Source organism: Microtus ochrogaster (assembly GCF_000317375.1).
Source record: "Microtus ochrogaster isolate Prairie Vole_2 chromosome 6 unlocalized genomic scaffold, MicOch1.0 chr6_random_2, whole genome shotgun sequence".
NCBI classification, from domain to species: Eukaryota; Metazoa; Chordata; class Mammalia; order Rodentia; family Cricetidae; genus Microtus; species Microtus ochrogaster.
Genome location: NW_004949095.1, coordinates 4,234,166 through 4,248,772, shown reverse-complemented (window position 1 = coordinate 4,248,772; position 14,607 = coordinate 4,234,166). Strand labels below are relative to the sequence as shown.

General features: G+C 41.8%; 1 protein-coding gene across 1 annotated transcript in view; it reads left to right on the top strand.

Annotated features, from left to right (window-relative positions):
• Nucleotides 1–12,368, top strand: part of Xpr1 (xenotropic and polytropic retrovirus receptor 1) — a 158,108-nt gene extending 145,740 nt beyond the window's left edge. Inside the window, exons 14-15 of the mRNA XM_005364008.3 lie at nt 5,184–5,405; nt 6,997–12,368. Of these exons, the coding sequence (XP_005364065.1) occupies nt 5,184–5,405; nt 6,997–7,057 (283 nt within the window). The 3' untranslated portion in view covers nt 7,058–12,368. The remainder of the gene's footprint in view (nt 1–5,183; nt 5,406–6,996) is intronic.
• Nucleotides 12,369–14,607: the final 2,239 nt, after the last annotated feature.

Sequence of the window (14,607 nt, the reverse complement as noted above, 5' to 3'; positions counted from 1 at the left end):
GGTAAGGTACTTACTACTACCATGTCTGATGATCTGAGTTCAGTTCTGGGACCCAGATAGCAGAAGAAAGTTGTCCTTGACCTCCACACATGAGCTATGGCCTTCACGTCCACACAAAAACAAAGAAGACAATTAGATGTAATAAAAAGTTTGTTTGGGCATGGGGTAGTGCAAACTTTAATCCAAGCACTCAGGAGGCAGAAGCAAGTATATTCTTGTGAGTTCAGGGCCAGCCTAGTTTGTATATAGAGTTCTAGACCAGCCAGAGATACATATGAGACTCTGTCTCAAAAATAATAATTATAATTATTATTATTAAAAATCACAAAATAATAGGTTTAAAAATGGCAATTGTCTAGAAATGAACCAAAACATATTTGTGCTGTCACTGTTGACTGTGAAAGAGAACCAACAGGCACAGCGTGGAAAGGACGGTTTCAGAGAAACCTGAATTTATGGCAGGGGTGGCAGGACAAGGCATGTTGACGTAGCATGTGCCGAAGACTTGTCCATCACAATGCACCAGGAACCAGAAGGTGGAGGTCAGAACTAGGGGCAAATGTAAATTTCAGAGATCCCAGTGATCTTCTCTGGCCAGGACCTCACCTCCTACATGTTCCACAGCCTTCAAAGTAATACTGGAAAGACTCAGCACATGTTCCTTTGGGGACATTTCAGATTCAAACCATTGTGATGTCTAATGCCTTGGAGTCAAAGTTAAAATTGTAACAAAATGTTAAGATAGTTTAATAGACTGAAATTGAAAGTGGTAGCAAAAAGTAAAAATGCAACTAAAAAGCCACTACAAAAAATCAAAAATAAATGTATAAAGCTTAAGAAATTCGAAAAAAAATTAAAGCTTCAAATCAAACCTAAAAGAAAGAAACATATAGACTAGAAATTATCAGGATAGAAAACAGATGCGCAGTGGAGAATATTAAAAACAGAATTTTTAAAAGAATAATAATTGATGAAGTGCTTACATAAGACTAATCCAGAGAAAAAGGGAGGAAGGACAAACCCTAAAGAAGGCTAGGATGTGGTTAAGAGGCAGAGTTTGACCAGCGTACACAATGCTCTGCATCCCATCTCTGAACAGGAGGGAAGTTCTGAAGGTTTTTAAAGAGATGTAAGTGCCATTAAATGAGATAGTCAAATTCCTCAAAATATCATAATCAATAAGAAAATAGAAAATCTAAGAAATCTGTATCTTTCAAAAACATCAACATTTAAATCAATATCAAAATAATTTTCATGAAGAAAACTCCAGACCCGGAAATTCTTTCTAATATTTGAAGTCAAATTTTTGTTTTTTACAAAACACTTCAAAAGAAAGGGACAAATAAGGACTATGAGGCCAGCATGACGGTTGTCTGAACCTCCAAGGATATTCCTAGATTGACCCTGTGCCTCACTGTTGCCTTGCAGCATAGTTGCAGAAAACCTGAACACAGCATTAGCCATTGAGTTCAGTAGCATCTAAAAAGGTTAATACTTCAAAATTTAGGATCATTCTGTGAATTAAGGTTTAATATTGGTCTTAGTTACTATTCTGTTACTGTGAAGAGATACCATGGCCAATGCAACTGATAAGAGGAAGCATTCAATTGGAGCTTCGTTTCAGAGGGTCAGTATGTGATCAGCCTGGCAGGAAGCATGGCAGCAGGCAGGCATGGTACAAAAGCAGTAACTAAGAGCTATATCTTGAGCAGAGAAATTAAGACTGGTTCTGCTCATAGGCTTTGAAAACCTCAAAGCCTATCCCCAGTGACATACCTTCTCTACAAGGCCATTCCTACTAATTCTTCTTAAACAGGTCCACCAATTAGGGACCAAGCAGTCAAATATATGAACCTATGGGGGCCATTCTTATTCAGACTATCACATGTTCAAAAATTAATTCATGTCATTTAACTCAATATGAGAATAAGAGGGAGGAGCCTGTGACATGTGGGAACTGCCATTGTTAACAATACCTGGTTGAGCAAAGGAGTATGTAATTTATAGTTGTAGCTGTTTTTTGTTGGTGGTTTTGGTTTGTTTTTTTGTTTGGGGGTTTTTGTCTTTTTGTTTTTTGTTGTTGTTTGTTTGTTTTTTAAGACAGTCTCTCTGTGTAGCTTTGGAGCCTGTCCTGAAACTTACTTTGTAGACCAAACTGGCCTTGAACTCACAGAGACCCTCCTGCCTCCGCCTCCCAAGTACTGGGATTAAAGGCATGCGCCACCTCCGCCCAACTAGTTGTAGCTGATTTAAAGGCTGTGGCCAGAAGACTATTGGAGGTCAGGCTGGGCAACATAGCCAAAGCCTATTTCAAAACCAAACAAACAAAAATTTCAGCAACTTAAAAATTGATACTTGTTCCTGAAAAAAAATTAGAAAAACAATGTAAGATCATAAAGCACATAGACACAATGTGGCCGGGTGATGTCTGCTGTCGACAGTTATGTTTACTGTCATAATGCTGCAAGTGTGGGTAGTACAGTGAGGAGGGTTCTAAAGAATTTAATCCATGTCCTTAATAATGCCAAGTACATTAAAACACCCAGAAGTCAGTCTAATGAGAGATTGGTGTATGGGTGAAAGTTGACAAGCCAATTCTATAGTGACGCAAGTGTGTGCGTGCATGCGTGTTTCAGATGGAGTATCACTAAGTTACCTAGGCTGGCTTCCAATTCCCTGCTGCCTCCCTCCCAAGTGCTGGGATTACACCTATATGCCAAACATGCCTGATAGCTTTGTAATTTATATAGGAACACAAAGAATAACCAAGACTATTCTAAAAAGAACAAGGCTAGAGTAATGTTCTAAGTTGAAGACTGGTCATACAGAGAGAACAAGGCTGTGCACCGTGTTAGTAAGAGGTTAGACAAGAGGCTCCCCTGGAACAGAGTGGAGCATCTAGAGACAGATCCATATCATGACACCACCTGCTGATAAATGTAGCTGCCTAACAGTGAAGAGAGGACATAACACGTGTGTCAGAGCTGGAGAGATGGCTCCAGTGGCTAAGAGCACTGACTGCTCTTCAAGAGGACCTGGGTTCAATTCCAGTACCCACATGGCAACTCACACCTGTCTGTAACTCCAATACCAAGGACCCAATACCCATGGCAAAACACCAATGCATTTAAAATAAATTTAAAAAAGAAGGAGAATATAAGAATAAAAGGGCTTAAAGATAAAAAAAAGTCAAAGTATTTTAAAATAAAATAAGAAAATTTTTAAAATAAATAAAACATGAGTCAGCTGACTGTCTATATAGAAAATAAATCCTGCCGCCTGTCACATTCATTATGCAGAATCAGTTACAGGGAGGTTACAGAGCTAAATAAGAGTAGCACATAAGCTCTCTAAGTGTTGGTAGAGAGCCCTAGAGGTGACATTCAGGGTAGTAATACTTCATACTTCAGGATATCGGATATGCAGTGTATTTTTGTATACTAGCCAAGCTATATACTAACATGCAAACTTTGAGGTGTATGTGATATGCTTGTTTTGAATTACATATTTATAGCTGGGCGGTGGTGGCGCACGCCTTTAATCCCAGCACTCGGGAGGCAGAGGCAGGCGGATCTCTGTGAGTTCGAGGCCAGCCTGGTCTACAAAGGGAGTTCCAGGACAGGCTCCAAAGCTACAGAGAAACCCTGTCTCGAAAAACCAAAAAAAAAAAGAAAAAGAAAAAGAATTACATATTTATAATTATCTTGTGTACATATGTACGTGTGTGGATGCTTGTGTGTCATGCGCATGTGGAGGTCAGAGGACAGCTTGTAGAAATTGGCTCTCTCCTTCATTTGGGTCCCAGTGACGGCACCTGCTGAGCCATCTCACTGGCCTACATTTACTTCATTTTTAAGTAACCTTAGAGAAATAAGTGGCAGTTGGACTGACAGGTAACTCCTCAACAGTAACAGTGAAAGTCAAAAAGCATGTCATAAATGTGCTGGGGAAAAGTGAAGGCCTCCCTCCTTCAACTCTTCATCCATGAAGATAGCTTGCACAAAAGAGAAGATAAAAAGACACTTTTAGAAAGGTGTTTGGTGTTCTTGTGAGCCAGGAAGGACAAACATAGCCTGATAAATAACTTAGGATTAGAAACAGAGCTAGCCCTGAACAGAGTGTGCTTGTTTGTGGGTACCACTGACCCCTCTGGACCATCGCCCCCTCTTCATTTCCCTAAACATCTGTGTGTGAGGCCCAAGCCCTCCAAAGAAACTACTCTCTGCACTTGACTGTCTCTGCTCTCCTTTCTCTGTGTTCTTCCTTTCAACCCTTGTATTTGTTTCCAACACAGGAATTGGGCCACTTTTAAAAACTACTTATGCATATGCATGTGAGTATAAGCCTAAACATGCCATTCTCACTGTGAGTGTAGAGGGCAGAGTGAAACTCAGTAGTCATTTCTCTCCTGCCGCCTTGTGGAAGTCCAGCATCAAACTCAGTTTAGCAGGCTTGTCCTCAAGCACCTTTACCTGCTGAGCATTCTCACTGACCCTCAACCTAATCCATTTTTAAATAATCTGTAATAAGAATTATAGACCAAGTACTCTGCAGTACCAATTCTACTTCTATCACTGTCCCTCGGCCTGCATAGCCAGGGTGACATTTCAGTGTTACACCATTTCCTGGTAACAGAGAAACTCATCCATCGTCTTTATAGCTAGTAGTGGTGGAGCCACGATTAGAACGTAGACAGTCTTCTAGAGTTGAAGCTCCCAGATTATGCTGTTTTGAAATCTTGCCTTCGATCCTCTGTACTTATCTTTTATCTCCCAGAAGAGCCCTTTCCTCACTCGGCTTCTCAGAATCCATGTTTTCCATTCCACCTTTTGTTTGAGACAGGGTCTCAAATCAACCTGGAAGTAGGCTGGGCTGGCTCTTCTGGTCCAGTACAGATCCACCTGTCTGTGCTTCCCGTCTTCCATTGCTGGAGTTCTGGATGTGCATTGCTGTGCCTGGCTTGTTACATGGGTTCTAGGTTTCCACACTCATGTTCTTGTGCTGGTGAGACAAGTGCTTCACTAACTGAATCATCATCTCCCTAGCCCTCTGATTTTAATATTCTAGCCTGTAGTTGTTGTTTTGTTTTGTTCTCAGTGAGTAGGAACTTGAGTCTCCTGAAAGTTTACAGGAGGTAATATTTTCAGATCTTCACTTGAATGCATCCACCCCATTTTGCTTAGGCGATTTGTATGGAACTTCTTCCGCCTGGAGAACGAGCATCTGAATAACTGTGGTGAATTTCGTGCCGTGCGGGACATCTCTGTGGCCCCCCTGAATGCAGATGATCAGACACTCCTTGAGCAGATGATGGACCAGGAAGATGGGGTGCGAAACCGCCAGAAGAATCGGTCATGGAAGTACAACCAGAGCATATCCCTGCGCCGGCCTCGCCTCGCGTCCCAGTACGTATAGATACCACTTCTGAGTAGAGTACTTCTTTGGTCTTTAAGATCACGTAACATTAGCTAACAAGCCCTAGACTGAACCAGATGAAGTTGCTGATACTCGGCCATGCTTCCTCTCCAGACAGTAGTAGTAATCAGCCACTCCATATGATCAACTTCTGGAATGTGTCCTGGGTAATGAAATTTAGAGAGAACAGAGAGCAGACTGGAATGAAAGAGACTGAAGCTGAGCAGTTTTCTAAAGATAAGGGGTGTTTAGGTAATACTATGAGTGGAAATGAAGGGTAGAAAGGAAAAGCATGTGTTCAGAACTGAAGTGAGAAAATATAATTGGGAGCACTCACTTGAACTGTCAAAGACTGGCCAGGCATTTAGACAGTGGAAGCAGGAGGATCAGTTCATGCTTATCCTTGGCTACATAGCAAGCTCAAGACTAGACCTGACTCAAAAAAAAAAAAAAAAAAAAAGCAATAACGAGACTGAAAACTGCAAGCTTCATCTTGTAGACAAGAAAGAAGCATGTAAAAAAAAAAAATAAAAAAAAATTAAAAAAAAAAGAAAGAAGCATGTTCTTTCCGAGGAGTGATGTGGAAGGAGATTTTAATGACACTGCACAATGTGGTAGGAAGTTGGGGCAGTAAAGACCTGGATTGGGATCTTAACGTCAGACTAGAAGGAACATGAAGGACACGAGCAGAAGGTGCTGTAGCCTGCTTAGCACAGGAAAGTAGACTAAGTCCTGCCAAGCTTTAGCTAGAGATTGGAAAGGGTAAAGAAGAGAGGAAGCAGGAAGCTGAGTCTTGGGCAGAAGGAAGAGCAAAGAAGCAGAGAAGTCAGCAGGGAAGTCAGCCAGAAGAGCATCGAAACAGTCAGGCTTCTGCTAAGGAAGGCTTTGCAGACTGGGACTTGGGGGACTGAGTAGGTAAGAGAGGGGCCTCAGAGCTGAAGAAAATGTTGGTGGGCTAGAGCTCCTCGCTGTGAAGGTTTCAGAGCTACCAGCAGAGGGCAGTCTAAACACACTTTCTGTTTCAGAAATGGGGCTCTGAGGCCCCAGATTATGTTGACTTCAGGTGTTTACTGGGAAACAAATGGCAACCAAAGGTAGAGGTTTATGGTACAGAAAGTGTGGGGAACCTAGGGTGAGACCTGATTCTGAGTTCTGACGCTATGATTCAAGCAGCTGTGGTACATCATCAGCCTTCTGAATGTCAGCTTCCCCATCTGCTACATGGGAGTAACCATCTCCTTTCACAGACACTACCTTCACACTTGGGGCGAACGAGTTGCAGGACATTTTCATGTTACTTCATCCCATTTCACACAGTACAAGAATCTCTGCACAGAGTCCTAAGAAACCGATCATTTTGTGCCAATTGGCAATCAGCAGTGGTAACCGTTTAACTGAGGCACCTGCATTGTATTGGGTAGTCGGTACTCAAACTCCTGTCTTTGTTTTTGAGAGCTACTCTGATGTTTAAACATAACCCACTGTTGTTCCTGCTTGTCCACCTTCTGCAGTAGATAGTTCCTGTTTAGGATGAGCACTGTATGAGATCAGTTACATGTTTATTTCCTCTGATTACCCTAGATCCAAGACTCGAGACACTAAGGTATTGATAGAAGATACAGACGACGAAGCTAACACTTGAATTCTCTGAAGTCTCGATTTACATCCTTGGTTTCCTACTCTACAATTCTTCCCTTGACCAACGCAACCTCCAGCACCTTTTTCCAGCTGAGAACAGGAGAAAACAGAACACGTTCCCGGGCTCTTCAGATCGGGTCCTATGGACTCGAGCAAGCTCACTGTGTTTCTTTTCTTTTCTTCTGGTTTAATCTTCATTTTCTATTTTTAAAACAAAAACTTCATTTTGCCAATCAGAGGATGTTTTAAGGAACAAAAACCTAATATCTTATGGATTGTTTACAATCACAAAGACACAGATGCCCATCAGGATGAAGAACAGGCATTGGAAGGAGGCCTCTGATGGATGGCATGGACATAACTCAGCTTCTGCCTAGCCCGGTTTTGACTGTTTGAAACCGGACACTGGTTTTTAAATTTTCTGTCAGTTTCTGTGGAGAGTTTTTTCCCTTCCTTCCTAGCCAGCATAGAGCCACTGGCAGCACTTACAGGGAAAGTGCAGCTTGGAGCAGCACCCTCCTCCACGAAGCTACTTTTTAATTTGACGTGGGTTTTCTCATTTGGGGAGGGTTTTGGGTGGGCGGGGAATATGATGTATTCGTTACATATGGTCTTCTCATTATTTATGAAACTTAACCGTAAGTGAATGATAGTACTCCTATGAAGGGAGGCAGGAGGAACTAAGGGTAGATGGTATTTGGGAGGGTCAAGCCCACATACCTTTTCCAGGAAGCAGTTTGTACCAGTTTGTACTTTTCCTCTTTCGTTTTAACTTTAAGCCAAAGTTTTATTGCTAAATTTTAAGTTGCTGCTCTAGAGTCCCAAGTGTCACTGTCATGACCTGGCATCCACTTGCTTCCCACTGGTAGACATTCAGAGCAAAGGCTCTGATACTTGTGTCTTTTAGGAACAGGTGCAGGATACACTTGCCCATTTACCAGTCCCAATAATGAAGTTCTGCCATCTGCTTCTGCATGTAGGAGAAGCGAGTCTGAGTTCTCCTGGCTGAATGGAAAGGCAGGCCTAATTTCAGACTCTTCACACCCTTATTAAGTAATTCCCCTTCTTGTCTCATCTACTTTACCCAGAATTTGATCAAATTAAAAGTCTTTGGTGGGGGCTGTACTTTTGAGCATGTAGAACAAATCCTTCATCCTTCAAATTACATTGACAGAGAAGACCTTGGCAGCCATTTTTAAGGCCAGCAGTATTAAAAAGTGAATGTTGGATTTTATGACCTCCCATGATAGAACCCTTTTTAATTTGGGGCCTCTAAACCTGGCCATACTTTTAAAACTATATTTCTTAGAAATTTCAGGCTATAAATATATATTTTTATTTCTTTATCATCCCATCTTCCTAAATTCTCTAGAGAAACCTAGAAACATACATTTGACTTTCTTGAAATGGTTGGTATCAAATTTACTATTCTTCAGGACTAGGGGTATAGATCATTGGTAGCAGTGATTGCTTAGCATTCTTGAGACCTTGGGTTTTCTCTCAGCATGGGTGGGGTGGAGAACCACTCTTTAATAAAATTAATATAAATACTAGGGAAAGGTAAGGTCAGCTTTAGTGCCCCCACCCCTGGGATCTAGGAGAGCCATCAGAATCCATTCACTTATGCCCTTTTCACATTAACTTCAGACAGAGAACTAATGACTAGGAAGACGGCCATCAACACTTGCTTTGTTTTAAAAGTTGGCTGCTGCCCTTGAACCTCCCTTTTGTCATCCGCCCTGCCTGTGCACCATAACCGTCCTCATTAAAGTTACTGCACTACTAAAATTCCACCTATTAACTCATCAACTTCCTTCTAGAAAGGGTTTCTTTCATTTTTATTCTGACAGAGTTCCAATTTTTTTTCTTCTTTCAGAATTGAGATTTTAACACATACATTCATATCCCCACAAGTACATACAGTGTTGTAGGTTCTCTTGCTTTTTGTTATGCCAAGCATGTCCCTTGCCCCAAAACTAAAGAAGAAACATTTATTTTTAAAAAACAAATTTTAAATAAATTGTATACTTTATAATAATCAGTGGTAACAATTTAGAGACCCTTTGTAAATTAAAGGTTGCATTATTTCTATTTAGAATTTTTTTTTCCTAACCTAGGTTTTTATACTTTAAAGCAGGTGATCAATCTCACTGGTCTCTGAGGTAACATCAGCAAGTACTAAGACTTTATAGAAAAGTCCAGTGACTTATGACTTCTTGTACAATAAAGTCAGTGGCACTGTGTATCCGGAGCCACATGAATTGGCAGCTTCTTTCTCTGGTAGTCAGTCTGTGTGTGACATGCAGAAACTCACACAGTTGACTTCCACCGTTCCAACTCCTTGATGTTTTCACGTCAGTCACGTCAGTTAACTTGTGGTCTTTCTCCACCTGTTAGGATCCAGGCCCTAATCAGTATTATTTCTTTCATAAATAATGCAGAGATAGAGTATATTCATTTTTGGCGTTTGTCCTGTTGCCTATTCAAAGTAAGGCTTACATGCTCTCCAGTTTACCACGGCAGATGCCCAGTACTTTCTTACACACTCCGGCTTCATCTCCCTGGCTCTAAAGAGATTACTTTATCCAACGAATTTGGAAAACCAAGCGTGCATTTCAGTTTTTTCTTTCGAAAAGGCGATGTGCATTTTTCTCTCCTTGATTCCATCTGGCCCAAGCACTGTCAGCAGTGTGTCCTGCTAATGTTCAGTTGCATAATCCTGTACCCTGAAACTCCTGATGCAAATCTTAGAAGTGAATCCACAACACAGTCATGTTACAGACTAGTCCTTAATTTTAGTTTTGTTTGAAAAGGACTCCATTTTTAACAGTGCTTAAAATACTCCCAAAAGGAATGCAATAGAGAATAAAGTCTGTTTTCCATTTTATACAATGTAGGAAGCAAAGGAGTACAAAGAGAGCTATTAGCAGTTTGTTCTTAACAAATGAATGCCTATAGCAGAAGCTGCCATGGCGTGACAATGGATCGTTGATAATGTCCTCTCATACAGAGACAAAGGCATGATCAGAGATGAAGTCATCCGATAGTCACGTGTGTCATGTTGGCTTTTTGTCTCCAGCACCCTATTATTAGAAGACTTCTTAGGTTCGGGGACACAGTGTGAAAGAATGCCAGTAACTCAGCAAGAATCTGGACGAACTCTTAGAGCAGGCCCGACTTCCTAGCCGCGACTCCCAACATTCCGAATGAGAGCGCCGCTGTTTCAGCGGACTCAGTTCACAGGTGGTGTCTTCCCAACATGGCTCCCTAGTTTCCCAATAGATGGACCTAGCGCAAGGCAAGAGTGAGCCACACAGACGCACCTTAGCACTGAGTTGGAGATGACAGAGAGGACTTGGGCCTTGGCAGCAGGAACAAGGCACTAGGTAAATCACATGACCTTTCTGTCCCTCTGTGCCTCCATTTCCTCTCACTGCATCATTTAAGAATAGTTTTTATACCTAAATTCAATTTTCTGAGGAGTAACTACAGAGATTTCTTATTCTAAGGAAAGAATTTAGAAATAACACTCTCTCTGACATTATAGTAAACCCCTGGAATTCTCTGAAGTGATGATACTATTTCAACGATATGTTTTAGGTTGTTATTCTTTTACTAGTCTAATAAAATTTGCCTCCCTCTTAATAGATACATCTTACTATAAACAGTGTACTCTGGTGTCTAAAATTAAGGTAACTTAGACTAAAAATTGATCATGTAGAATCTTGATCTCCCTCGACTACAGAAACCGTACTTTACTCTAATAAACCAGTGTCATTATTGACCAGGTGAAAATCGAAATTTAGATTGAATTTTGAAAACGGTGATCTGTTTTCTACTTTGTCTATTGGTTTTTGCTGGTCATTCGCTTGAACATGGATTTCTGCGGTTCTGCTATCAGTCACAATATTAAATCCTAAAGCTCCCAACCTGCCTATTTCAAGTTTATACAGAACATGTGGTTGTGTGGGGCAGAGCTGGTTCTGTTGTAGCATCCATTTGTGGCATGGCGTGTGACAAATCAGCCTTGTAGCCCGCATTAACCACACTCTATTCAATGAATAGTAGCAAAAAGCAAAAGCATCTCCTTAGATTTGAGAGAGCTGAAGTCAGACAGTACAAACATTTTCCTGATGGAGAAGAGGTACTGATGGGTGTGACCCCTGATGCCTTTTTCACACACTTTCAAAGCCGATACTGAGCTGCCCCCGGAAGCAACTTTCAGAATGTATTTTCTTATGGTGGATGAGGAAGTGAGGGGGTACAAGATGAGTTTTCCCTGAAGTGGGGAGAATCCTATCAATTTACAACTGAATGTGTTTCCTTGTAGCAGACCTTTGGTTTATTTTATTAAACCAATGCCAGCTTCAGTTTTGTTTTGTTTTTGTATGGTGCCATCCACCTAGGAGGACAATCAAATGACCTATTGTTTGCCTTGGATTTGGTGTCTATTGATTCTCATCTTGTATACCTCTGAACTTAATTTCTACTTGGCACCTATCCATGTGAGCCACCACGAGTCAGAGGGCAGCTAGCAGCACTGCTGGACAGCTGTGGACCTGTGAGAAAGGGCAGGGTCCTGCCTCCCTGTTTCAAACGCTATTCCTGAAGTTCTTGCCTACACTTCTCCCAACATCTTTAGCAAGACTAGTGTGCTCTGGACAGGGAGAAGGAGTTTTTATGACATTGTTATTGTTTGAACTGTTAAGGTAAAATTGTAAACCACTCCTGTTTCATCTGCAAAAAGAACAAAACCCTTGAAGCTTTATTCCATTGTGAAGACTGGGTTAGCACAGGAGCTTGTACCAGTGAAGAGTAGGACGGAATAGGGTGAAACTTGTTATTTTTCTTTCAAGTCCTCTCTCTACTGTGTTACACACACACACCTCCACCCCGCCACACCGTGTTGGTCAGATGATGCTGTCCTGTGACTTCCTGAGCTATAGTTGTCAAGAGTAACTATGGATTGTGATTAGTCCTCTGTGGGTGACTCTTGCCCCATTTGCTCCCTTGCTTTCTTCCCTACTCTCCACTCTGGTGAATGGAAAAGGTGACGTCAAAGAATCAATGCTTGCTTGGACTCACGTCGTATCTGTGACTATGCTATTAGCTGTCTCCTTTTTCCTTCTTCTATGGGTAGAATTCTTATGACCTGTGGAGTTCCCCTCTGGATAAGTAGGTTAAATGCACAATGTGGTACTGTTCTATAGTTTCTAGATGGTTAATGTGCTTATGTGTTTTTAAAAGAAAATAAGTGATTGGTTTCAAAACACTGGCCTTTTTCGTTATTATAAGCTCTGTTTTCCAGTAGTTTGCTGACTTGTGTCTGGGGAGTGCTTTGTGTCACTGTGTGCCTTTCTCTCTGGGGGTTCTTGGATTCTTGATCATTATTCCCCTTAGTACTAATAAGTATATGGGCCCAACACAAACAGCTTACAATGGTGAATTAGAAAAACAGAATTTGTCAAATTCAAAAACAATTTTTTAAAAAGGCAGGCATAGTCGTTTATGCCTATAATCTCCAGCACTTGGAGGCTAAGGCAGGAGAATTGCTGAGTTTGAGGCAGTCCCTGGCTGAATAGTGAGTTCCAGGCCACCTGGACGAGAGAGAGAGAGAGAGAGAGAGAGAGAGAGAGAGAGAGAGAGAGAGAGAGACCCTGCCCCCAAAACTCAAATAATCTTAAATAATCTTAAATGGCTTTTTTTCAAGGTATGGCTCTAAAACAATGGAATTGATCCAGCAAGTTTTATCTTTTCTTACACAAAGAATCTCAGCTATTAAATGAGGCGCTGTGTGTAACTGCATGCTGGACAGCAACACCCTTGTTGCCTCGCAGCTCCTGACCAAGGTGGGGAACGCAGCTCTTCCTGCTGGGTCCTGGATAGAGTAGCACTGATGTCTGGCTAGGGTAAGTTAGGAAACTCACTGGCCCTGAGATGAAAAGAGGGAAACGGTCTGCTGACTGAGCGGTAGAGCCGTCACCTTCATGTTGTTGCTCCCTCTCCATCTCCTGTTTCTCTGCAGGCTGAGAACTTTGTGGTGATGGGGTTTCCTAGCTAGCAGGCTAGGCTGGAAGTGGCATGAGCCATCAGAGCCACCCCTTTCCTGTAGCCCAGCATTTGTGTGCCTGTGGCCTTCATGCTTGCCAAGTACACCGCACTGCAGTTACATGTGAGCCAGTGGGCAGTTTTAATTTTAATTAAGACCCAGAGCAGATAAATCTGTAATCCTACATAATCCCAGAAGCCCAGTGGCTCTTTTTACCAGCACATCCAAAATCCTTGGACTTTCAGCATCTGTATCTTTCTGATTTTTCTTAATTAAACCTTTTTCAAAGGTTATGAAAATATTAGTTTATCCTTTCTGACTTCCCACTTTCCCCCTTAAAGGCACTGTTTAGTTCTTATATTTTTAAAGATTTACACATTTATTGAGTCCCTGCCATGTACTCAGTCAACACTACTTGGCTTTCACTGAAGTTGGTTTTGTTAACTTTATGAACCTGAGATGGTAAAAGTTACTTTTATGAAACCATTAGCAAAATGATCAAGACTCCTGGGTGTTTGCACCGGAATAAGCTGCATTTTCTCTCCCAAATCACAGGGGCTCTTCAATCTGTCTGGGGCAATCATTAAAGCCTATCCTGGGTACTTTTCATCCCTTAAAAAACAAAGTGTGGAACAGAACAAGATGGCAGTCAAGATGCTCCAATTACTATCTCTCTACAGACATTGCAAGTTCAGGCACCAAAAACACTACACTCTGGACAGCTAAGGAAATCCAGTCAGAGACCACAGTGCTTGGTTTTAGCATGACAATGAAAAGACAGGCTAAAAGCCCCATGGTGGTGCATGACTTTAATCCCAGGACTTGGGAGGCAGAGGCAGATGGATCTCTGTGAGTTAAAGGCCAGCCTGGTCTACAGAGTGAGTTCCAGGACTGGCTCCAAAAAATACACAGAGAAACCCTGTCTTGAAAAACCAAAAAAGAAAGAAAGGAAAGAAAGATAAAATATGCCCTTGCTACCACACCCTCTTCTACTTCGGGCAGTCCAGCAGAGGCATTTCCCACTTTACTGAAAGGAGCCCTCCTCAGTTACTTCCCATTAAGTCAAGGCCTTTGACTCGAAACCCAGATCCAGGCTTATCATGGTAAAATCCAGTAATAACATGACTTACTGTGAGCCTCAGGCTAAGTGCAGTGTAGTGTGCTTCAAGTACCTATTTACTGAAGCCAGGGTAAGCACAAGACATCTCTCTGGAACTTGCAGATGAAACCCCATTCCCAGGCCTGCCTATGCACGGAGCCTTAGGGAGAGCTTCAGTGCCAAGAGAATACATAGAACCCCAGTATGCTGGCCTAATATTGCAGCTAGCATCACCTGTGGCTAGTTGCAGGAATCTTGGGCCACAAGTCCCCAGCAATAGGCAATCTATAGCTGTGTGGCTCTTGGTCCTGCCCAGTGTTGTGTTGGTCTTGAATGGGCTAGTTATTCAGATTACATTTAGTATCGATAGTGGCCATGGTTATGACATAGGAATGGAACTGGGGTT